General features: G+C 46.0%; 1 protein-coding gene across 1 annotated transcript; it reads left to right on the plus strand.

Annotated features, from left to right (window-relative positions):
• Positions 1 to 1,116: 1,116 nt before the first annotated feature.
• On the plus strand, positions 1,117 to 2,265 carry UTS2R (urotensin 2 receptor). The gene has a single exon (XM_009707382.1). The coding sequence runs from the start codon at positions 1,117 to 1,119 to the stop codon at positions 2,263 to 2,265; it is 1,149 nt and encodes a 382-aa protein (XP_009705684.1).
• The last annotated feature ends 24,324 nt before the right edge of the window (positions 2,266 to 26,589 follow it).

Consider the following 26,589-nt stretch of genomic DNA (forward strand, 5'->3'; position numbering starts at 1 on the left):
TGACCTTTAGGTTAGCACAGGCTTTTGGTATGCCTTAAAATCTGGGCATTTTAGCTACTTCTTCAGTGTTTCTTTCAGGTAGGTTTGATCTCCCTTTACCTACACTCAGAGTCAGTATAAATTCAAAGCCACACAGCCACGATTTGTATAGCATTGAGCTTGAGCTGATCAAAAGCTCCCGTGTACAAAGACTGACTCCCTGCCTAACGCACTGCAGAGCAATCGCACACCTCGCTGCATAAGGCTGTTTAGACAGGGTCACAGACAGGTCTGTCGGAAATATATCTAGGCATGGACACGTGAAAATCCGTGGGATCACACTTGACAGAAAGCATGAAAAAAGCCTGTGTTTACAGACACATAAAACCCACAGGGAAACCTACACCTTGCTCTATAGGTATAAAATGCCTTTTTTCTCCATCACTCAAATACAATTTGAAACTGCAGGTCAGGACATCACAGGAGCTTCTCATTTGAGTGAAGTTACTCTGTGAAAATACTGCAGAAATGCTGGACAGGACTTTGAGTGTATCACACAAAATAGACAATTTGGCTGCAAATGGTAAATTCAAAGTTTTTTTCCCTTTTTTGGGGTCTTTTACTCCTCCAGAGTTAAGAGCTTAGCAAAGAGGTTTCAGAAATCCTGCTGCTAGGTCTGTAAGTTGCTGTTCTTAATTTAGGAAGGACACTTTTTTCCTCCAACCCCAAACTAACTTTAAGGATTGCAGCAAGCAGTTTCAATGATCCACATAATCTCTTTTGCCTCTTTTCCATGGACATGCTGAGACATGTCACTCCTCAAAGCTGTGCTCTTGTCATGATAACATGAACCTTATATGAGTGGCCTCAGAGTAGGAGACCTTTGGTACATGCAGATAGTGCAGATACGTACTCAGAGACAGGTAACTTCTAAATGATAATCTGTGTTGCTCTGGCAGATTTTTAATATGTGGTTTCTGATGTCTTTCCTCTAGTGGAGAATGCAGATCTTCCTCGGATGAGACCCCACTAAGAAATGGTTCATCATCTCAGCAGTCTCATTTCTCAGAGCAGAAAGAACAGATCTTCAGACCCCTGTGGCATGAACAAAGCCTCGGGCATTTAAAGGCCAGGAGGATGTCCCTAACCGATGAGCTGGAGAGCCACTTCTCTACAACCCCCTACATGGTGACAGACACAAGCGAGGGCAGCCTGTTCAGAATCAGACCCAACACCTCCGCCAATGCCACCGGGGACGTCACATCAGCTGCCGGTTCCGTGGAGGACATGATCGCCATCTGCGCCATCGGGACAATCCTCTCCCTCATGTGTGTGATCGGGGTGACAGGCAATGTCTACACCTTGCTAGTGATGTGCCATTACTTGCGATCATCTGCTTCCATGTATATTTACATCATCAACCTTGCGCTGGCGGACCTGCTGTACCTTCTCACCATCCCCTTCATCGTTGGGACCTACTTTATTCAGAAATGGTACTTCGGGGACATTGGCTGTCGCATCCTGTTCAGCCTGGACTTCCTCACTATGCACGCCAGCATCTTCACCCTCACAGTCATGAGCACGGAGCGCTACTTTGCTGTGCTGAAGCCCCTGGACACAGTGAAGAGGTCCAAGAGTTACCGAAAGGCCATCGCTGTTGTTATCTGGCTGGTGTCACTGCTGCTCACTCTCCCAATGCTCATCATGATCCAGCTGGTGCAAAGGGACAACAAAAGCATTTGCCTGCCCACTTGGAGCAAGCTGTCCTACAAAGTCTATCTCACCATCCTCTTTGGTACCAGCATCGTGGGGCCAGGGGTAATCATTGGCTACCTTTACATCCGATTAGCTAAGATTTACTGGGTGTCACAAACAGCATCCTTCAAGCAGACGAAGCGGCTGCCGAATCAAAAGGTGCTCTATTTAATCTTCACAATAGTGCTGGTGTTCTGGGCTTGCTTCTTGCCTTTCTGGATATGGCAGCTCCTTTTCCAGTATTATGAATCCTTCCCTTTATCTCCCAAGGTGATGAAGAACATTAATTATCTGACAACCTGTCTGACCTACAGCAACAGCTGTATCAACCCCTTCCTCTACACCCTGCTCACCAAAAACTACCGGGAGTACCTGAAGAACAGGCAGCGGTCCCTTAGCAGCAGCAGTGGGTACTTCCAAAGGAGGAATCGGTTTCAGAGGATTTCGGGGAGATCCCTGTCCACGAGCAGTCAGCACTGCACAGAGACATACGTTCTTGCTCACGCTCCTTTGGGAAACAGCAGTGCCTGAAGGTAAAATATCTCTCCAAGAACAATCAATATTGACTTCAATGTTGCTTTGATTTAAAGTGTACATGGTAAAGGCGAAGCCTTAGCAGATCCACAATGTGCACACATTTAGTCCAGAGGCTGTGCCGTATGTCTGTTCTCATTTTCTTCAGTGCCACTGATTCGATGCTAGCAACTTTCAGCTGAACATCTATCTAAATAGCCTTTTGCTTTTTATCTTTATGTTTTACAGTGTATGTCTCCTCAAGTAGCCATCAATAATGAAATCCTATAATAGGGCCATGTTTTTTAATAGTATCGGCTGTCTCAGAGTTTAAAATTATGTTATCCCATGAATGGCTGTAGTTTGCTCTTTCATTTCTTTAGCAGTAATGCTAAATTTGTAGCTGTATGAAGACTGAAAACAATGAAATAAAGACAAAGCAGCTGATGTTTGTGACATGTATAATCCAGTTTGACTTTGGAGTAGGACTGGACAATATCGATGAGGTATATCCAGGGGTGTTTGTCCTGGCTTGGGTCATATTCACATTTATTCTACACTCATGTGTATGCATTGGGCTTGATTCTCCATTCGCACAGGTGTCTGCAGTGGTGTTACACCACAGTTCATGTTAGCAAGATAGGTTTCCCATGACAGTGCCACAGGCAGGGCTCACTCAGCATCCCCTAATGCACTGGCCCCAAACACATGGGCACCCATGTCAGGGAGCATCATCTGTCCTGGACAAGTGTATCTGCCCTCTGCCCTCCTCCAAGGAGGAACGGGAACCTCTGAAGTTGTTACTCTCAAGGTATCCACCCACAAACTGCAACATCCAGCCTGAGGGACCAGACGTACATCACCAAGTCCAGGAGGAAAGGACAGAGGGAGAGGACGGGGGGATGAGGAGATGTGATTTCCAATGGGCAAAGCTATGCTATCTGAAGTCCCTAATATTCTCAATTGCAAAAGCACTAGTTCCCTATTAGTGAGATCACTTGTTCCTTTCACGGGAGATGATCTTGCTTTACTGCTAGAAAAAGTGAATATAGACCTGCCTAGACCAAGAACACATTGCTTGTCCTGGCTTTCACTGATGATAAAGCATCGTTAGCATAAATATATCCTCCGTGATGGCTGGTGCTTCTCCAATGAGTCTAAAAGTACCTTCTCTGGGATGCTGCCAACAGCCGTACAGGAGTCCTCTGCTTGCATTAGCCCTGTTACCTCATTAGCAAGGATACAACAATGCAATGCCAACACAACTCTCACCAAGTTACAGAATTAGAAGAAAATTAATGCTTAGGAGTAAATTCCAAACTGCAGTGTGATACGCCACTTGGCAGCAAACTCCGTTTGCTTATACAGAAACTGAATTTAGGTTTTAACCATCTATTCCCTTTCAAGGCATTTAAATCATCATTGCTGATGGGGACGGCGAAAGCTCTGTGTCCAGCCTCCCTGGGTGACACGCTTGGAAAAGAAATTGCCTCTGTCATGCATGGGCTTAAAGTTTGCTATGTATGGGGAAGATTACACATCATGAAAGAGGCTTCTCACGCATGCAGTTTTAACCTTGAACTGTTGCAGAACCTGGAAGAGCCTCACTTTGTGTTCCCAAGAGCCCCCACGCAGGGCATCTTACCTACACCCTGCTTGCAGTGCAGTACACTGACAGGCAAGTCCTACTTCAGGATTAGCCCCTTCCTGATTTCAGAGGTGCAAAAATACCATTATATTTGGCTATTTCCTACACTGACAGTATTTGCTAGTTTTCAGACCCTCCTCAGCTGGAGACACGCTAGTCAAAGCCTGTTGGAGAAAGTAAAGCATCATTCACCCCGCTGTAAGGAAGAGGGACCCCATGGATAGGAAGTGAAGAGGCTTGCTATATTCATGCACCCATTTTCCACTTATATAGTCAGGTGTTTATTATGGGCCAGAACGTAAAGTTTGGTCTCCTTTTTTCGGAAATTGCAATTTTAATTTCTCCTTGCTCGGAAATAGCCAGACAAGCTACAGAGAAGCTCAGCATGAGCAGTTCCCACGGTTGTGAAGGAAAGCTACAGCAGGTTGAGCCTTTAGAAAGCACAGTCCATCTTTTCTAAAATCAGATAGTCAAAATGAAAGGGCGGTTTGCAAATCTCAAGTCATCCAGGCTTTACACACCAATGCGGACAGTGAAGAAGTTACCACAAGACACAGAAGCAGATCTGTCTCCAGCAGTATTGCTCTCGTGAACTTCTCCAAGCCCGCCACAACCAACACGTCTCAGAAAATATTTGCAAAAAGCCTGCTGTGGCTCTGTAGGTGCCACAAGCACCCTGAAGGCAGCATGAGCAAGGTGCTGTGGAATCAAGGCCATGCCAGAGGTCCTGCCGTGCCCTGGGAGGTGAGCTGGGCTCAACGCAGGGCACGGGGGTTCCCTGCCTCCCCAGGAGGACAGACAGCCTCAGTCCTGGGTTGCACAGTCTCGTTTCTCATTTGAAGCTTGTGCTGTGCCCTCAGTAGGGGCTTGCAGTGTGTTTGTCAACTCAGCACAACAAAGCCAAGAGAAGACATCCGCAAGTCTTGCAAGGTGATGTTTCCGTCAATACTGGGTCATCTCTGAATGAGATGTTTCATTCAAGCCTTTCAATTTCCATCCCAGGCTGGGGTTTTTTAGCTCCTTCAAACACTCGTGTCCATCACCACTCAGCACAGGCAACAGTAAGGGAATATTATTCCAAGTCCGCATGGGAGAGCAAGGCTCTGAGCAGTTCACAGGCAGCACGTGCCCCAGCTCTGCATCCCCAACTAACTTTACGGGGCATCAGCCACACGCAGATACCAAACATTAGACAGCTCTCCTCTTCCTAAAACCAAACAGCAACTCAACCCTGAGAGCCTGCTGAATATAAATGAAGGAGCCGGAGCAGTCAGTCAGGTCTGAAGAAGGAGCTGCCTCCTCCAAGACACAGATTAATTGCTTGGTTAACGATAGCTGTAAAATAATTATTGCACCCTATTTATTCCTCCTTGCAGAAATCTATCATCAGTCAAATATCCAAGAGCTGATTTTTGCATAAACAAAATTTGAAATCAGTGTGAAAGGGACATGTGCATATACGTGGCCGTGTGCTTGCGTACCTCAGGCCATGCCCTTACACCTGCACCCTGTTTGGTAGCTTTTTCTTCTCTGTGGGGTGAGAGCAGGAGCTCGTTCATTATCCTGAAGTCTTAAATTTCCTCCATCTCCAGGGCATTCCGTGCCCCACAGACTGGGTTTCACCAGTCGAACTCCAGGTAGCAGAAGTCAAAACTCCAATTTTTTGCGAATTTAAGCCAGGAAGCATTTAGCAATGCCTCAAGACTCAAAGAACCTATAGCTGTAAATATACCATGGCAGTGTCCCCAAAAAGGGTGAGGACAGAGACGCTCCTACCAGCTAGGAAAGGCCAGGTACCCACTCTGGTGGCCGAAACAGGCAGCAAACTACAGCTGGGGCCAGGCAACGTTTTCAGTTGGATTGTGTCTTTGCCAGAAAAGGATGACGTTTGTGTTTACCCAAACTATTTCCAAATCCACCCAGAAATTTAAGAATCCTTCTGGAAATCTTTTTTTTTTTTTTTTTTTTTTCCTTTTCCCAAATACTGAATTGTCTCATTTCAGCCTTTAGGAGGCAAAACAACACAGTTTCTCACTTCAAGATGAAGTTTTATTCATCAGTTTGCTTATATTCAATTTTTAAAATCCTCTGTCCATTTTGTTCAAACCACAGGACTCTTACAAAAAGTCCCACAGCTCAAGTAGCAAAGCAGAGAGCAGCTGCTCTCCATGCCGTGCATCCCTCTGTCCAAAACCTGCCTGGACGGGGTGGGCATCCACGGCAGAGAGTGGTGCAGTGCCCACCCTCTGCCCAGTTCCCACTTGCAGAGTCGCAGCGATCAGAGGCACAAACCTTCCTTCCTTGCCCGCTGACGGAGCCTGATTTAAGCTGATCGACAACCCGTGCCCGGTCCGAGCCCCCTCCTTGTTCCTGCAACCCGGCGGTCGCAAGGTCACAAGATGAGGCTCCTTGGGCCACCCTTTTAACCTGTGCGGGTGGTCCCACCTTGCTCCCTGGGAGACAACCAGGCCAGCAATTCTTCACAGCCTACCTTTAACCAGACAGAAAAACCTTGGCACACGCTCCCAGAAGAGGATCTTGGCAAGAAATCAACACGCACGGTTTTGTTACGCTTAGAGCTGCAAGATGGGCAAGGACTGGCTGGGTCAGCTCTTTAGCTCTAGGTCACTAGTTCAGTACGCGGCCAGGTTGTGAGGGGTGCGATTTCCAGATCAGTAGGTGATCTCCTTTCATTTCTCTGGGGTGTTTGCTAGGAAACCTCTCGTTTCGGTGTTTGCTTGAGGGCATTAAAAGGAGACGCCAAAGTTTGAGCAGATCTTGGAGAGCAAATCCGCACCTTGGCAGAGCTGCCCAGAAAAAAAACATTGCTCTTGCCGGTGCTGTCCCACTTGCATCTGCCGTGACTGCCACACCGGGATGTCTCTGCTGAAATTATCTGCCCCAGCCATGCCTGAGCATCCCCCCACACGGTGCCCACAGGAGCTGCTACAGCAGCACAGACTGGCTCTGGTTTTGGTTTTTCTTTCTTCTCAAAATGCATGATCAAATCCAGAGACCCTCACTCAGCTGTTACTCCTCTTCCAGCTCGAACTCCAGCTGTCTCCAGTGCAAGAAAGAGAAATTCATTGAAAGAAAAGTATCAGACCATGTCTTGTATTTGGCCAGCTTTGCTTTAAAGTGACACCCAGGCACACTGAATATTGTCCTATGCACACCTGGATCCATCTATCTATTGCATGAGCTGTCATATGCTGGGGAAAAAAGTATTGGTTCTGTATGATTCTGATCACTTCTGCATCTCCAAATTCAATATCTCAACTGTAAGTCCTACTTACACCTGATCTGCAGCTAAGGATACTGGTCGAGGCACATCAGAAATGCCTAAATGATAATCAAGGAGGCAGTGTGATAGCAGAGAACAAATTATGCTGCAGGAATAGAGGGGCATATTTGAAAGTGAGCTGGAAAAGGAGAGGCAGAGTTGAGTGAGTGCCAAGCAGCAGATAAATCCATTGCTGATATTAACAAAGAAACGCATAGGAGGAAAAATAAACTTAGTTTTACATACCCAATGATGGACCCTTCGCTAACTTTTATTACTCAGGATAGAGACCTCGGAGCTATAATAAGTCACCAGCTTCATGCTCAGCGGCAATGCAAGAAGCAAACATGCCAGTTGTGCAGAAAAGCATCAAGAGCAAAACTGGTTCAACCCAGCCCAGCCACTTCTGGTTTAAAATTGAGACATTTTCCTCAGTTTATCACCTCTCACGTTACTGACGTACTACATCAGCTAAAAAGCTAGCTCACTTAGTGTGTACTTCAAGCAGGCTATTAACTGAAAATGCTACAGGTCTGAATGCTACAGGATAAAGCACGTAAATCCAACACGTGTGTGTGACTCTCACATGTCTGTCTCCCCAGGCAGCTTTAAGGCCAAACCACAGCAGTTGGCCAAATGCAATAGGTGCTGTCAACATTTTAAGAGAAAGTTTAGCTCATTTTTATTCTGCTTTCCCAGGAATAAACACACTATCAACATAGTTAGAGATCAGGGAGTCCATCAGTCAAAAAAGTCAGAGTTTTACATACACACTGAAGGTTTGCTACTAAATCCAGTCTTCCCAAATGTTTATCACCTGGAAAAACATCTGTCTGTGAGGAGAGCTTATGTTTCTGCCACAAGAGAAAGTGCAAACATTATAAATTTAGTTTCATAGACCAAAACACTCGAGCATGCATAATTTTAACTGTCATTAGATTTAATTACATGTCAAGTAGCTGCTGTTACCAGTTTAAAGCTGTTTAGGAAGATGATAAAGTAACACAATAAGAGCAAATATATATTAAAAAAAAAAATCGATCAGTAAAATAACCTGCCTTAATGACAGAGTGAAGCATCCACTGACACAGGACCAGACAGGGCAGGATTTGCCACAGCAACTCTGACTGTAACGACCGTCCTGGCTGATTCTGGCATCACTCGTTTCACACAGACATCCCGTAACTCCCATAACAGAGTTAAGTCATTGGCACCAACTTCAGTTCCAGCCACAAAACATCCCAGACCTGTTTTTTCAGATGTGCTGACAGCAGCACAAGTCGTGCAGCCACCAATGGGCAGATCCTCAAAATAACGGACATGTGGATCAAATATTATGACAAAGATTTCTAACTTTTAATCCCTATGCCACAAAAAGGGGGGGAAAAAAAAAAGAAAAAAAGAGGGAGGTTTCATCTATAGCACGGTGGCAGCAGGTACCCACATGCTTTGGGAACCAATATAGCAACACTCCGTCCAAGGTTTTCTTTTCCAAGAAATCTTGATTGCTTTCAATTGTTGAATGTGGTGCCCAAATCTGAGCACACCAGGTAGCCATAGTGCGCTCTGGCTTTTTCTGTGTTTGTGTTTATTCGAAACGCTAAGGGAAACACACTCAGCCAGCCTCCTGCTGATTACTTGTTTAGTTTATGGTTTACTGCTCAAAGGAGAGCGCAACATAATTAATTCATTAACTGCAAAGATTTTACAAACAGAATCGTTGCATCCAAAACGTCTACGTCGCTAAGTACTCCCTGATATCCTTGGAGGCACATTTCCATTCTATGTCCAGAACCGGGACTGGAGAGAGCTCAGCACCAAGGACAACCAGGCTACAGCACCAAGGCACAGCGTGCCATGAGCGCCAGCACCCGCTGACCCAGCTGGGGGTCAGAGGGGCACCGGGGTGCACCCCAGCAAGTCCACTTTGGAGATGCTGGACCTGACCTCAGATGAGAGAAGCAACTCCTCTGAAGTCAAGAGAGGAAAAGAGTTTTGTGGATTTCATCCTTGTCTTGTGTCTTGGCAAAATATTCAGATAGTTTGGCAACATTTAGCAAAACCCAGAGAGGAGTAAGGTAGGAGTGGAGCGGCAGGTAGGTCTCACCTGGTGTTGGCTGAAATGTGCAGGTAGCCCATGGCAAAGAAAGTCTGACTATGAAGGATATGGGCCAAACCACACTGGCAGCCCAGGACTGACACAGAGAGATATTACAGTTCAGGTTGAGTTCTCTGGAAGAAATTCATCTTTAATTTTGTACAAAGTCTGCCTATCCTATGTTTTCAACTGAGGCTATGAATCTCTTATTTCATGCAACCTGAGCTTAGCAAGGAAAAACTATAGGGCCAAGTCTCTAAATGATAAAAATAGGTTGATTTCCACTGGAGTCAATGCTAAAAAACCAAACCAAACCACACCCAAACCACTTTTGACACTTTGACTCCACTAAATGTGAGTATCAGTTGTCCTCGTTAAAACAGTCAAGATACCAAATGATCTCATGAATGATAACACACTCCATTTACTAGGACTTGCAGTATTCAAATGTGAGGTCTACCCCAAGTCACGCTAGAAAGAGTACAAAACAATATAACATAAGGCAGCGTTTCCAAAGATTTCCAGTCCTTGGAGCATCAGAACATGGCACATTTCCTCTCTTTAAGGGCAGCCTGCACTGAACCTTCCTGTGCCGTTCCAGCCTTCTCCTTCGTGGCTGGATTTCAGTACAGCAGCTTTGGCCATCTGGCTTCCTTAAAACATCATCATGTCCCCGGTTGTTTTTTTGATGGACCAAAAATAGTAAGAGCAGTTTCCCATTTAGCAATCCCTCAATTAATCAGTGCTAGCTGGTGGGTTGATTACAATTTAGTTTTGCTAATTAAAGAAGAAAACATCTTTGTAAGCTGCTGGGGCTTCATTTGCTTTCTGCTGTCTAAAAATTCTTCCTCGATTTGAAACCTATATCTAAAAAGATCTGCTTTTGGGCCAACCTGCAAGAGAACATACCCTGAAGCAAACATCTAATGCTGCCATACTTCTGCACCACAACAAGAGAAGAGCTTTAATTTATACTATCCCTGATCAATGGATGGAGCTAAAACCTAAATAACATCTAAGAGAAAACAACCAGCACCAAAGCACCATGCAGCAGGACCAGCCATGGGATTTTGGACACTCGGTGTTCATGCAGATCCCACTGTAGTTGCTCTTTATGGTTGCCCTTGCCCAGGGAGGTTGGGCTGGCAGGTAAGGGGCATGCCCGTGCCCAGCTGGGAGAGGCCTCCATCCCATCCATGCAGTTGCCACCCCGAGACAACCACGTCCAGGTTAAAGGAAAAAGTTTGACTGTAACGCACAAATTAGCTGTTCTCAGCCACCAGAGACCTAAAAGTTATCTTTCTCCCGTTCTGCGGGAACACTAGATCATTAAAATCCTTGACTGAAAAGAGAAGACCATAGGCTTTGATACCTGGGTTTGGAGTGATTGAGGATTATCTTGGATGTTTTAAGAACCACAAATACCTATTTTAGACATTTTCCTTGGAGGAAAAAACCTCCTCGAACCCCTGGTGGTGAAAAGCAAAAGCCCAGCCTATATCCCCACACTTGAACAACAAAACACCTTTCCCAAGGACAGGAGGTGGTTCCTGTACCCTCCCCACACCAGGAAATCAGCATGTCCCCACAGAACAGAGGGGAACAATGGGGATGTGCTGAAGACACTTGGTTGAAATTGAAGAAATTTTAGTTAAACTGGCTCCAACACATGTGAACCCGGGCCAGACAATGAATTTTTCTGTGTTTAAGGTTCTTGCCACTGACTTGCCCTTTCTTTCCCCCAAACTTTGCCCCTCTTGCCTATTTAGGATATAAATTCCCCAGGACACCGAGTACCTTTTGCAAAGCCTGTGCAGATGTTCAGTACAGCAGAACCACAAAGGTGACCACTGACTTCAAAAGCAGTTGTGATACAAACAACAAATTTGAGCTGCTAAAGTTAAAAGCAAAGGTATTTACTACAGAGAGGCTTTAATCCTGTACAAAACTGGTGCCGTGGTGCCAGATGTCCACACAGAGATAGCACACATCACCTGTGTTCCCGAGCAAGAAAGCAGCAGGAGACATCTCTGCAGCAGGAGAGATCTCACCCTGTGCATGCCGCTTGCCAGCAGCTCCGTGGGATGGCTCTGCCCTGCCCGAGCCAGGTTATACAGCCGCCTCCAGAACCATTGAGATAAATATCCCTCTGGTTTTTTTTCCTTCCCCCCAATGAATAACAAAGCAGCCTTTCTGCCCTGCTGTGAAAAGAACGGATATCTCTGGATATGTGCTTATGGAAGAGCTGCACTGGTATGTTTGGAGCTTCTCTGGTCAGGTAAATCCATCACTGACATGTAAAGATGCTGCCCAAATGGATTAGCTATCACTTTGCCTATCTTGGCTAAGGAAAGCAGGCTAATATCAGATGACCCCAGCATTACTTAAATGTAGTTGTTTCTCCTTAGAGAGGCAGGTTGAATTTGCAGCTTTGGGAGCTTGAAACATCCACGGCACTACCCAGTGCTGCACTAACACCCACCGCAGCTGCCCATAGCGAATCCCAGCCTACAAGCTACACTTGAAAACTAGCTTTGAAGCATTTAGAAACTGTAAAAATTGCCTTTCACGGGGCTTCTCCACACAAACCTGCAAGCATCTGTATCTGCTACTCCCCACCGTAGCTCAGCAAACCTCAGAGGAGCTGGGAACATCAGAGCAGAGCAAACCTCCCCGCACAGCTGGGAAACAGGGAGATGTGATGGTGGGCAGGGAGGAAAGGACTTTTGCAGCTTCGGGTAACGGTCTGCCAGACAGGGATGGAGAAGGACTGGGAATATCTGTCTCCTGGGGGTTAGCAAACTCCTCCAGAAAAGCACATATCTCCAACTGCTTAGCTCTGAACAGGAGGAACAGCGTGTCAGGGTGTCCCCTCTGCCTCTCCTGCAGGAAGGTGAGATCCCGTCCCAGGTCTGGACCTTGAACAAGGACCACCGCATCCCTGTCAATAAAGAAAAGCTCACAATATTTGCTTTCCTTACTGAGGTCCTTTGAGATCAATGCATGAAACAACAGTATGCTGTATACCTCTTGGATCTTCTCTTTAGCATAAACTAACACACAGCTCTATGTTTTCCTTATTTCTGAGCAAAATAATTTTCGAGAGAGGATCTGCCAGGTTGGTTGGGAAAGGGAGTAAGTAACATTGGGGTACAAACAGGGAGACCCAAGAGCTCTGCCCAAGGCCACGCTGAGCCAAAACCATCTGCCTGGCATGGTGCAAGACAGTTTCAGCCCCAAGAGATTTCGCATCTCCTCGCTGCAGGACCTGGGTGAGCTTAAGGCAAAGCCTGCCCTCCTGGTAGGCAAGCTGAAATGCGAACGCTGCTTAGCATGCTGCCGCTCACACAGAGGCAGGACAACGCTGAGTTATCCTTGGCACGTCTCTCCCAAGCTGAAGTGATGTTTATAAGGGCGCTCTTTTAAATGAAAGAAAAATATACCCAAGTTGAGTTAAATGACAGATGTTTCTTTAGAGTGAAGTTTGGCAGAGGATGCAGAACAGGATTGTTCTGGCACCATCCAAGGCAGCACTCTTGTGGAGGTTTCTCTGTCTCCCTTCTATTTATTTATGTACTTCTTGTGAATTTGTAGTTCTCGTTTGGGACTGTGCAGAGCTTGCGTGGCAGAGGGTGGAAAGGACTCACAATGTCTACTGATGAGGGAACCAAAAATTATCTGTGGACAGCAGAATAACCAGGTAGGAGAGTGGAGGAATATCAGTGGGCGTATGGATGTGGTCGTGTCAGTGTGAAAGTGTTTGGAAGAGCAACTGCGTAGTCCTTTTGTGCATGACAGGCAGAGGAGTGGGGCGTTCAGCGCACGCATATGGCTGTGCACACGAGCAAAAGCACCACATTCCTCCTAACTCGCTCTGAAGCAGCTTTGTTAACATTCCTGGTGGATCAGTAGGAAAAATAACAGAGCTGTGTTCCAGCCCTGGAAAGACCAAGTGTATGCTTTGGGTAAAGGGTCACAGGGAGACAATCAAGAGCCACCCACACTGACTTTCATCCAAGGAATTTTCCAAGATTTTCTCAGAAATCTATATCCTATCTGCTTAGCATCATCCGTACAGCCTCTTAGCATCTCCTGCTGCAAGGTGCCAAACCAGCTTGGCAAAGCCAGGGGAATAAAAGAGCTTTGTAATAACAGCACCTAAAACCATCACAGGGAGGAACAACTTGTCCTTCACCATTCCTGTAACAGAAAGCTATGTTGGGCTACAGTGAATTTCTACGTTCTCTGCATCCATTACATTGGAAAAACCTCAACAGCAGCAACATGTCAGAAGCACCGTTAGAACCAGCAAACCCAGCTCGACGCACAGTACAGAGCAAGCAGGGAACAAGGGCCCAGCTCTGCGTGCATAGGGTGGGGAAAGCATCGCTTGCAAGCACTTTGCTATACCTATAATTATGGGAATGCACAAATGGACGTAAAGACTGCCCAGATCCAACGTGGCCCAGAAGTTCAGTCTATTAACAGCCAGAGGCACAGGGGTGAGACCCCTTCAAGCAGGGGACCTCAATGTCCATGCCCTCCTACAGCCCCTGTTGTAACTGCACCCCACATGCCTCTTCTCCATCCCGAGAGGGACTTGCCTCTCAGTAGGGGCTAGACCTAACGGGGAATCTCCATACACAGCTCTGGGATAGATCTGCATCACACAGGAGTCATAGTGTCAACACATCTGATCCTTTGATTTGGTTCATAACTTTATAGGTAGCACAGGAGTTACAGAAAGCGTGGCTGGTTCTGAAGACCAATGTTGCAGGAACAGCACGCACCCTCTGTACCTAGCCAAGTCTGAATACTGCTAGTCAGTACCTGACAGCAACAGAAAATCAGTATAATTGGCATTGTACAGTATGTGGTTATCCTACAGGAAATTGTACTTTGATGGACCAAGCCACAATAAAAGAGCTTGATATAACTCTGCAGCTCAATGTACCGAGGCCCTACAGCAAATCACTATTATTTGAAGCACAATAAATACAGCTCAAAGGCCACTGCAGATGGTGACGAGCATCCCGCTGACTTTAGTGGGCTTGGGATCAGCCCCCATAGGACCGTACGTTCCTGCTGTCTCGAGTCCTTGACCACGTTTTGCAGCACATGGGGACACCTCACAGAGCCCCAGCTCGCTTGGGTGAGAAATGAACGCTGCCCATTTCAGCAGAGATATAGACAGGGAAAGCAGGAGATGGCACACAAAGGGAGCACTTTTTTTTCTTTTTTTTCCCCCCTCTCAGCTACTAGCATTTTCTGTGACAATCCCCATGGCATTCAACATGTCAGAAATTAAAGAATCTGCTATAGAGAAATATGAGGTGTGCATGGGTGGGAAAGCTTTGAAATAAGCACTTTAAAATGGATTATTAGATAATAACGTTGTATCTGAAGCTACTTAGATAATGGCACGCTAATAGCTGGCAGGACTGACAGTGCCTATTCCGCTCGCACAGGCACAACAGAAGTATGTGCTTTATCTCATAACCATGTTGGTGCAAAACACATTTCTTTGAAGATTTTCATTCACCCTCAAAGCACTTTGAAAACACGGAGAGCTGTTTGTCCAATTACATCCCCAGCTCCTCCCTCATCCTCCCTCTTCCTCAGCACCGCAGTTTGAGCAAAAACGCTGGGTCCATCCTCAAAAGTGTGCTCCTTTTTTTGCAGTCTCACACATGTTCATTTGTACCTCTAATTCCCGGCCCCTCTCTCTTCTCATCAAACCAAAGTATTTAACGGCACAAGATTGCCTCAAGAGGCTAGCAAAAAGATTTACCACGTGCTTAAGACATGGAAGCTCATCCAGAGTCACAGAAGCATATTGCAGCAATTCAAAAACAGCTGCAGCTCAACCCCCTAATTTTCCAACCTGTAAAATAACTCCAAGTTTTTTCAGCATGGCCCCCAGAAAAAGGAAAGGAGTTGTTTTCTGTTTCATTGGGCAGCCACATTTACATGAACAGCAACCTTCAAAACTGCCACAGATCAGTCACATCCCTGTAAGCACTTTGGGAACAACCTTCCCGCAGAGCTGGGGCCATTGCATCAGGCTCAGATATCCACCAGCAGCACTGGGCTAGAAGTACGGAGGATAAAGTCCTCTCTGCTGCCAGCTGGACAGGCTGGCCCCAGGACATTGGGATGAGGAAAGCATCCAGGTCCTGCTTTTTTTGAGGCCTGAGGAACAAATTACCATTTCAAGGCATGGTGTCAAGAGACAGATACCAAACACCTTGGCTGTTGGTGCTATTACAGCAATGAGAACAGACTAAGTAGACAGATGTCTAGAAACCAAGACCATACACATCAGGCGACAAAGGAATCTGAATCCTTCCCAAGAGGAATGGATGTTAGCATCACTGATTTTTTAGCTAGGAGTCATCCTGGAATGTCACGTTTTGTAGAAACGTTACCTTAGCATTCATTATGGGCCTCTTCAGAGTGTTGTCTTTTTTTTTTATTTTCTCACTAATGGACACTTTTCCACCTTATGAAGTCACCAGGTTTTTTAATTTCTTTCTCCATCCAAGACAGATAACAGACTGAAATCCCAGTGGAGCATGAGGAGGAGGGCTTGGTCCAGCAGCGAGACTGGGAGAAATCCATACGCACACAGTGCCCACTCTGGAGGGGGCTCTTGGTCTCATCTCCCACCAGCAGTGAAATTTATTTCAGGTTTTTGTTTTCTTTCTCTTTTTTTTCCTCCCCTAAATGATCTTAAGTCTCTGCATTTTGTTTTATTCCAATCAGCAGCAACACTAGTGGCTTTTGGACTGCAAAAAGCAGAGTGAAAAAGCAGACAGTGGTGGGAGAAACGACACACAGACATCCTGGGGCCAGCACTGACATCACGCTGAAGAGATACTTGAAAGAATTTAGTGGCTTAGTATCATTTACTCCCAGAAGCAGAAGCTATCCAAAGCACTCCAGCATGATTCGCACTCAGGAATTCTGGTCTCTACACATCCGACAAGTGGAACAAACTCCAGTTTGCATCTCACGGTGCAGGGACAGGATGGGTTGAAGTGTCCTGGACTTTTGATGTCCAACTGTTTTACGGCAATTTAAAGATCACCTTTTCTGACTCAAACGTGAAAATCCCCCCTCAAGTCATTCAGTCCCCCAAGATGACTTGAATCAAGGGGCAGGACTTCATGGGGTAACACCAAACAGGACCCCCCTGTGTCTCTGCGGAGGGTCGGGCTACTCAGGCTCCCTCCTTACTCCCTCTGCAGGGACATGGTCCGCTGGCAGTGAGGTGCTGGGAGAGTCTGGTCTTGCAAGTAAAGGGCATGGAAATGCTACAGGCTTAGCAGAAAGGAAAAAACAAATCAAAAGGCAGAAGCAAGTGACACTAGGACATACGGTCTCCCTCTTACCTTCCATATGTCAGACCCTACCCCAGCAGAACTAGGGATACGCTGCAGAGTTTAGGGATGGAGCCAGGCTCCCCTTGGACAACAGGGACCTGATCATATCTGTCCTGCACCCTCCTGCAGCGACATGCCCCAACCCCAGCCCATGCAATGAACGGTGCAGCTGAGCAAGGGCTGTCTTGGCAGAGAGAACCTCGATGCTCCCGACGCTGGTTTCCAGCAGCAGGACCGTCGACACAGGCGAGGAGCAGCGGTGGGGAGAGCTGCTCGTACTGGGTGGGTGCACGGCCACCAGTCTGCACTTGCACGAGCCACTGCCAGCTTTTCTGATGCCAGCAGGATGGCGTGCTGCAGAGGCTGGCGTTGCTTTTGTCCACCACAAGAGCCAGTTTTAATTAGCTCCTTTGCCGCAAAGAGTGCAAGCATACTTACAGGATGAAGTGGGACCACTGACAGGGCTGGGGATGCTAGGAAAAAGTATCCTACAGGATAAGTAAGAGCACTCCTGCTTCTGTTACTCTACAGCTTTAGCAGTGTATCATCCACATTATTCTCAGCAGGTAAAACTCAATCTGTGCCGACAGCAGGCAAAAGACATCTAAATCATCTCCTGCTTCTGCACCATCCAGTGAAAGAGGATCAAATAACTTACAGCTAATTATTTACCTGTCAGACTTTGCATTCAGAAATTCTCTCTTTCCAGATTCTGACATAAACATTAATAAAAGAAAAAATTATTTGTCACTTTTTCTTCCATCAGTTATCTAAGTAAGCTTGTTACTTGGCCATTACTGTTTTCTGTACATGGAGCTTTCTAGCAAGTGTCACATTGGCAGTCAAAAGGCACAGACTGAGAATCACCAGCTTCCCAGCCTGACTCTAATGTCCATTTTGAAGCCAGTGGGACTCTTTGAATCAGGTCGTAGGTGATTTGTCAAAGTTACAGGACCGCTTGATTTTGAGTGACAAAGCAGGAACTGTTCAGAGGAAAATGCTCCCACTTACTTTAACTTTCCTATCGGTACTGTCTCTTCTGCCAGGCTGGGATGTCTCTCCATGTATCTACACCTTTGTTTGCTCACTCACTGCTCCCTGATACAGTAGCTATCTTTTTTTTTTTTTTTTGGTGCATAATACATGTTGTCATTTCACATTTCTTTAAAAAAATTCAAGCTCTAGAACAGAAAAAAGTAGCATAGTCCAGGCTACTTAGGTGTATTTCTAAGAAATCCAGTGTCTTTGTGTTTGAAAAAGAGCCTACTTTGAATTTAAGAATATATCAATACCTTTGAAGCTGATCATTCAAGATGAGAGAGAAACCTTCTGCCTGCAGGCTGGGGAGAGCTGGTTCCCCCCATCCCTTCTACCCAACCAGCAAGCACAAGTGTCTTCTAGCCACCCAGCAAGGGGTAGGATGGGTCTTCTCCAGCACCCAGGGCTGCTTGGCTGCACGCAGCGGGGGGGACACCACTATGGGAAAGTAATTAAAGTTGCATCACAAGAGCAAACGAAAGCCGCAATGCACCCTCTGCTCACATCTTTTTTTGCTGCAGCCTGAAAGCCCTGAGCGACCTCAGCAAAGTCCCCGGGGTTGGCCAAGAGCTTCCCAGGGGCTGAACACGATGCCGTTGCCCATCCGCTCCTGCCAGTCCAACACGAACAGGAGAAGAAGGAGGCTTTGCTGCCTGCGTTTTCCTTTCCCTGCCCTTCTTACACCTCTGCTTCTCCCGCTCCAGCACACGCTCTCCTCTCAGGGCTCTTCCAGCAGCCAGTGCAGGGTGCAAGTGCCACCACCCAGCAAAGGGCTCTGGCATCCTGGCAGCAATACCAAATTCTCTTCTGCCTTAAACATCGTGAAGGACCAACAAACGTCTGAGAACTGGTTTGAGCACTACATTCAGGCAGTGCAGAGGCTTTAAAATGGATCTGGGTACAGCAGTGAATCCCATCCTAAGCCTTGCCAGCTCAGCTTCCCCATCATTAAGATGATGTAGCAAATTAAACCTGGAACAAAGGGCTCAGTACCAAGCATGCATCCTGCATGCAGCTTGGCACGGGATATTCAACAGGCACATACCTCATACCAGGTTTTCTAATAGTGTGTGTCACTGGTCTCCTGGTCTAGTGCCACGGGTTGGGAATGGGTAAATTGCTAAAGTCCTAATCCGAAAGAGAAACAGGCAAAATCCTGTGGCCAAGACCAAAACCGTGAACGAGCGTATCCTGGAGAAACCTTTGGCAGGAAGACAGGGACCCATATTTTGTGGCTACTCCAGCCAAGCCCAGACATCTGGTCATCCTAAAGTAATTCCCTCTTTGCCTTGCTTCATCTTTGTGAACGACTTGGAAAGAAAGCGCTGCTTAGCATTAACAACTGCGGAGAAGGGAAGAGCTGAGATACCAACAGATACAGTCTGAAGCATCAGATGTGTGCAAGGAGGATACTATTGTACAATATGGCTGTGCCAGTACTTCTCATACAACAGCCATTATAAGCACCTCGTACCAGCTCTAAATACAAGTGGCAGAAACACACATATACCCCCCAAGCTATGGTACAAAAATACAACCAACTAGTGGCATGTCTATTCTTTTATCCAGCATTTGTTAAAGATCAGTTTTTCCTTTGCTCCTCCCAGTTGAAACAGATCAAATGGTTGCACAGGGATGAGTAACTCTGGATGATTAAAATGTAAAGGGAAATCATCACTGGTGTTTCTCACCATAGACCTAGGTGGCTGGCTGTAGGATTAACTTCCCTTGAAAAGAAAGAAATTGTACCTTATGCTGAAGCACTAAAGCCACCAGCGCGCTTTTCCCTCTCAAAATCTTCTCTAAATGAATTCATCTGCACTATGAAACAGGAGTCAACAAACTCATTAAACTACCAGCATAATGTATTTGGCCCACAACACTTTTTGCCCCTCAGTTAATGAGTATGGGGAAGAAAAAAAAAGACATGGGAACAGTTTGCCGGCACCACTATGGAGACAGCAGTCACCTTCATGCTCTGGGCAACTGATGTATTAACCGTATATTAGAAGTGACAAGTTCCAAGAATTCATACAACTGAGATAGTCCTCATTCGCTGTAATAAAACAGACTGGGAAAGCATCTGTCGTGCTGCCATTAACTGGATCCTGAACCCAAATTGTCTATCCTGTGACATGGCTCTTTTGCATCCAGGAGAGATATGAGGGCACCAAGGTAGTGTGAAATAACTATAATCAGCGAGTGCAAGGTGGCCCTAGCCACATCCCCGAGTGAAGCAAAGACAATAATTTCTTCTGTATATTTTCCTTCTTTTCCTCTCACAATTTACAAAAGACCCAGCTATCATTTTCTCAACTGGATTAATTTCAAGCAGGTATTTCTTCAAAGTACACTCTGATTTTTGTCGCTCCGTTTGGAGTGGACACCAGTGTCAGATGAGATTGCTGCTGGTCCCACACTGGATGAAACAGACTCACAGACCTGGATTTCTGATGAAAATTGTCACACATTCGCTTCCTGCAAATAATCACTCACAGCAGCTTTTCCCAAAAAGCATCCCTGCCAGCAAACGCATTAGCTCAAGTATTTGGGGATTTGACCACAAAGAAGATCACAAAAACCAGCAGAAGCAAATGCAACATTCCATTTGACAAATATTTACCAAAAAATGGCACCCAACCTCCATGGCAGCCATCCCACAGTAGTTATACTCCTTGCATCCGTGTCCAATTTAGAAAGCCTGAATGGAAGGAAATTGTCAGTGTTCTTTTGGGGAAACAAAATTTACCTTGAGTAAAGTCTAGTTCATGCAACCAGTCACCAAAAGCCCCGCCGAGCTCCCAGGCAGAGCTTAAGGACAAATTTTGCCAGTTGTAGGTTACAGAAGTCCAGTTTAATAAGTGTAAACCCATCAGTTAAATCCCTGGCAGCAGTCTGAAGGGAAAGCGTGGCAGGTTTTGAAAGGCACCAGTCTGAGGGAGCTCAGAGATTTGTACTTGTGAGATGACAGTGAGAAACCTTTCAAAGGCTACTCGGAGAAAATTGGTTTATGGAATTATATTGATGTCTCTTACAGTTTCATGAGGTTCACTGCTACCCTGGAGCTCTTGGTGCAGAGGAGTCAACAGAAGAAAAATGTAACATCGTCTTTGGATGGAGACTGCATGATCATACCCGCAAGGTAAATAAAGTGACCAGCTTTAATGTTTGGTTAGGTGAGAATAAAGCAACCCCTCCCTCAGAGGAGGCTGAGACTGCGGGAAGAGCCTCGCTGCGGTAAATCACTCTGGTGTGCAGAAAAAGCCATCAGAGATGGGAACCAGCGACCACATCTTGTTTTACTTCCATAGGGCAGATAGAAGCAGCTCATTATCAAAGGCACTGAGTTTGTCAAGACTTCTCATTAACAATGCACATTTATGTGGTCAGTCTGCAACGATTTTCATGGTTTTAATGCATTAAAGACAGCGTGTTGAGGTCTCATTTAGGAGTAGGGTGTCTAGAGTAAACGTCTACAGCTATAAACCACAAGAGTCCTTAGCCACAGCCCTGAATTTCCTCAGTATTATATAACATTAAAATCATTTAAATAGCACCTCAACTGAGATTTCAATGAATCAAATACATGGAAAATAAATGTCAAAGTCTATCTATGTTATTTAGTGTATACACAAGGCAGAAATAATGAATCCATAGAGATGTAAATCAAGGACTTTTAAAACCGGATCTCTCATTGCCCTATCAGGGTGGCACAACGTTCTCTTGTAATCAACTCCCACACTTTTCTACCAAGTCTCAGATGTAATGTGTGGTAGGGTATTTTTAACACTCTGGTTCCTGAAATTCCTGGACTCTTGGAAAAAATCTCATCTTTCTTTAAAAAAAAAGTGCCATTAAGTTTCTAGCCTCTCAGGTTGCACAGATTAGCTCATAAACATGACAAAGACAACAAAGACAAATTCAGATGTATTTTCTCATGCCATCTTGTGATACCTGAGCCATTCCCAAGCCAGACTTCTGGCTCAGCTCAGGCCCTCATGCACCTGCTCCCCAGCACCCATGGATTCACTGCCTGCCCTCAACCCCTGACTCAGCACATACCTCTTGAGAAAGCCTTGTAGCAAAGACAAGGGCAGGATAAAAGAAACAAGGTAATGAAAAAGAACAAACTAAAAAGGCCATTTGGGGTCTTCATGATGCGGCTTTTCCTCAGTAAGATAGCAAATTCTTGGAGAAAGTACTACCAGAAAGGACCCAGATCAAAACCCTGTGATGGGAGGCTCACATACTGCAAGGAATTTGAAAAGTTGGTTTTCAGCCACACTTATATGTTGACTATAACATCTAGGTACATAAGCTTTGAATGAATTACACTTTGAATTTCATGCCTGAGCTCTGGGCCAGGGCAGCAGCACCTTCCCTGGATAGGGAGGTTTGCTCCGGCTGCGGGTCTTGCTCCCCGAGGCAGGAGACTGAAAAGGCTTCACCTAAGCACACTGCTGAGGTTTTTTCTAACTGGAAACGTTCCTTCTGTTATTCTGAACAGTCTGTCCATACTTCATGGCATGAACTGCTTTAGAAATTACAGCCCTGGAATGTAAAACCGGCACAGGCTGGCTGCTAGCCCTGGCTGCTCCTTGCAGCCTCTTTGCCAAAAGATATCTGGTGTCGGCAATAGAAAAAGGGGCAGAAGCATAAAAAAAGGAAACACCTCGCTCCAGCAGTCATCCATGCTACTGACCAGGACAATCTGCTTTGTGCCCCAAAAGAGGGGGAGAAAGAGCCCCCGTTTCAGACAAAATGAGTCCCCGTGCAATTCTTCTGTAATATACACTCCCCTCACATTTCCACTCCACATCTGGGCTTTGCCCCAACACCGTACAACTGAGCCTCTTGAAATGGCTTCTCGATCCATCAGCGTTGAGTTGGAAAGCACTATTTTGGGTGAGAAACACTCAGAGCTGCTGCAGAGCGGGTTTGAGGAAGGCTCAAGCCAGGAGCCAAGAGCAGGGCAGTGCATGGACCACAATCATACCTATCCCAGCCTCTGCGGCAGGAGAATGCAGGATACGTGTCAATCCACCCAAACACAGCCAGTGCATGGGAATGCAGCCAAATGAAGCAGTCTGATCCAAGGCCTGGCCTCCAGATGTTCCCAGATAAGATAAACAGCTTTGCACTTTGCAGCGATCAGATTTTTCCTCGCGTCTGCTAACTCCTAACTTCTCAAGGGTTAAGAGGGATGAAATTCATCTACACTAATAGTGTTCAAATGCAGATATCTACCCCATGCTAAAGGCCAAAAAAGAAAAAAAAGCATAGCCCAACTAAATCATGATAAAGGGTTGCACTCCCCAGCTCCTGTGATGGCCCCTGTTTTATCAATGTACCAGCCAGAAAAGAGGTTTTGGCCCCAGATGATACACAATAACTATCCTGACAGCAGTACTTGAAGGACATAGCTTCTATATTCCTCCCTGTGTTTTTAACATTAAACTCTCTACCACCATATTTAAGGCCAACAGAGGGTTTACAGGACAAATGCCAAATACATTAAAAAGGTTTCATCACAGAAAATTACATCTTAAGCAGTAAAGAGAACAAATGAGAGATTGGGTGAAGGCAGATGCCAGACTGACAAAGCTAATACTGCAACTCTTTATCTTCACAGAAAAATGACGGGGTAGCTGCTGATTTGATGTGTAGCAATTAAAGAGTAATTTACACAGTGCCACTTAGTGACAAGTATAATTATGTTCTACTCGGGGCACATATCAGATAATAATTGCCTCCAGCTGAGCTGGAGTTTGTAACCCACTAAAAGAGACTTTAATGATAGGACCAAACATGGATTTCAGTTCGAAAAATTTATGACTGACCAGAAGATCATAGGAGTTGCTCACAGCTTTTTGAAGAAAATTGCAATAAGAGCTTGATCTCCTCCATATAAATAATTGCATTGATTTATGAACAGATCTATAACAAAGATAAGAAGGTACAGAAGAAATTATGAGATTCCTAGGGCAGATCATATAGGAAGTTGTTCAATTCACAAGGCTCTGGTGCCTAAAGCTTTAAAAAAACAAAACCAAACCATTAACAAGAAGGTACAGCAGTGCCAGATATGGTCAGTAGCCAACGTCTGGTAGACAAAGAATGCCACCAGCCTTGTGGGTGCCCTCTAGAAACCTAACAAACACCTACAGGACCTGCCTGGTACACACAAGGACACCCTTATTTAGATTCTGCAATGCCTTATCTGGGCTATGAGTGCTCCAAAAGAGAGCAGCTACCACTCCTAGGATGCTGCTGGGATTAACCTTTATTAGCCCCCATTGAAATAAAGGCCCAGAGCACTGAAACCAGCTCCGTAGCCTGGCCTGTAACACTTGCATGAAAAATAAAGTCTTATATTATGCTGTGGACAGACGAGCTCTGCTGTAGAGCAGAAATGCTCAGCTACATACTACAAAAAAAATCTTCAGAGCAGCTGTAGCTCTGAATGTATCCCCAAACCTTTTCAATAAGGAGGAATTACAAAATGTAATGGTGTTTTTGAGCATGTACTCAGTGTTTCCCTCCTCGGACTCCGCTGGTCTTTGCACTGCCCTCAGCTGGGAATCGCAATGTGAAAGGGCATGGGATGAGGGTGTAGGAACAGGAGATGTGACTGTAGCAGCACCATTGAAAGCCAAGAGAGAAGGTTGCTGTTTAGTTTGGTTTCAGAAAGTTTTGGGACAGTGTGGCTAGTGCCCTAACAACACAACCTAAAGCTAAGTAGGACCTAGGCCACACACAGAGATTTGGGGGTTACAAGAAATGCCAAGAATTTCTCCAACGGGACTAAAGCCAAGTCTACCCTTTCCCCCAGAACCAACAGCTGACCTCATTTACCGTCAACACAAAACATGCAGTGACATGAATATTCATGGTGAACCCAAAGCGAGTGTGAAGTGCTGTGCAGAGCCTGCCGGGTACCGGCAGCCTGCAATGCGATGCTGAGATACTTGAGCTCACAGGGGTACCAGAGCCAGTCCAGCTCTGCAACCTGGGCAAGCACGAGCTCCTCCTGGAGCAGCACACAGACCTTCAAGCTTGCGGCTCAGGCTCACCCTCAGCAGATCCTCCACCCCAAGAATCCAGTCAGCCTACCTGTCTATGAGCATATTGATGTTAAATTCTTCTGATTTGGGGTGTACTTGTCCAACTGGGAGCTGAGTTGCACTGAGGACCAAGAAGCACAAAAATAAAGTAGGACTACAGAACAGGTCATAAAACCTGAGCTCAGTAACATTTTGCATTGCAAACTAAGCAGCCTTATGGTTTCTCCTAGATTTTATCAGCCTTCAGGGAAACAGAAGTAGTACTAGAGGTAGTTTTGATTAACTACCATGATGTGACTCAAATGCAGAAGTGTAGAAATACATCAGAGTGTGAGATGTCAGCTCAATGGAACAATCAAAGCCACTTTAAATGAAAGCTCAAGGCATCTTCTCATACTTATTTATCTTTCTCCTCCTCTGATGTGGGAATGAGAGATGGCACGAGTCATATTTTACCCCTCCCATTAGTTCTGGTTTCTAACTGGAAAAGGATTCTCAAACAAATTCGTTAAACCGGCGAGATGGCTCAAGAGTTTACCACACCTACTCATCACTCACTGTGCCCCTATGCCATGGACCACCCCACGGAGGAGAATCGGCACAACAGGACCCAGCACTGTAACTCTCCATCACTGCCCACGTGAGCAGGGTCTCTGTCCAGGACAGCCTGGGACTCTCCCATCTCTCGCCTTGCTGGGTGATAGCTCCAGACAGACGGTCCATCTCATTCTGCAGGCAAGACCTTGCTAAGCCAGAGCGGCCAGAACCTCTGTCTCAGCGCCTGGTCCTCCAGGGCAGCTAGATATCATGGCAGTCTTTTGGGTAACTCTGTAAGGGTACAGTAGGCCCTGTAACAAGACAAGAGGTTTCACCTGGCACTTAAGTTTCTTGCAAGTAAAGGTCTGCCAAGGTTAGCCTGGGGTGAGGGATTTCTCTGTGATGATGACGACGATGATTTTAAGGGGAGTCTGACAACTGCTATCATTAGACCAAGACTGGCTTAGCAAGGGGGGGTATAATGTCCTGTGACCCTTTGTACACTGTTCCCATTGTAAAAATAACTTCATGCGGGATCGTACTTCCAGGAAGAAGTCCTGGTAATGTACACAGCTCAGACAGCCCTGTCCCCGAGCTCAGTGGGGATGAACATCCTATCCCTGCTTGTCACCATCCTGTCTGCTATCTCTGCTTCCCTCACCCAGCGGATGCTCTCCCAGCCATCTGCTCAAAGAGGGCTAACCAGGCTTCCCGGGTCACCTCCAGCTGGTCTTCCCTTCCACAGTTCCCCTGGCACAGCCACAACAGCCGTCCCTCAGCCCTCGCGTCCCCAGCCAAGGCAAACTCTTCATCACATACCATCTCAGCTTTTATGCCAAGTCCTGCCTGATTCGGGAGACAGTAGCACACAAGATCTTGGCGTAACGTTTGCTCTTACAGCCAGATCCAGACAAAGCACCTTCTTGACCGCGTTATCAACGGACCGAAAGGCACTCTCCATAGAGCATTGGTCACTAACGCATTGCATTTCACAAGCTTCACAGAAGGCATTTATAAATTAACCTCTTTTTTTTTTTTCCTGCTGTATGATGCAAAATTGACTATTATTCTAGTAAGAGCCCAGGAATACTTATTAAGCCATCTCAGCCAAAGCAGGGCAGAAGCAATTTAAAAGACAGTTACAGGCAGGAGATGTGAACTCCGTTCTCCTTAAGTTGAGACACAGCCCTCAGGGAAAAAAATGCCTCGACCCCCCGGCACTACGCCAAGGGTAAGCAGCACGCAAACCCCCTCCAGCCCACAGTGCAACTCGGCAAGGCCTTGAATTG

The sequence above is a fragment of the Cariama cristata genome, unplaced genomic scaffold, assembly GCF_000690535.1.
Source record: "Cariama cristata isolate BGI_N322 unplaced genomic scaffold, ASM69053v1 scaffold319, whole genome shotgun sequence".
Lineage (NCBI taxonomy): Eukaryota > Metazoa > Chordata > Aves > Cariamiformes > Cariamidae > Cariama > Cariama cristata.

Excerpts from the sequence above, each read along its gene's own strand:
- UTS2R (XM_009707382.1), top strand. The coding sequence starts at position 1,117 with ATGTCCCTAACCGATGAGCTGGAGAGCCACTTCTCTACAACCCCCTAC.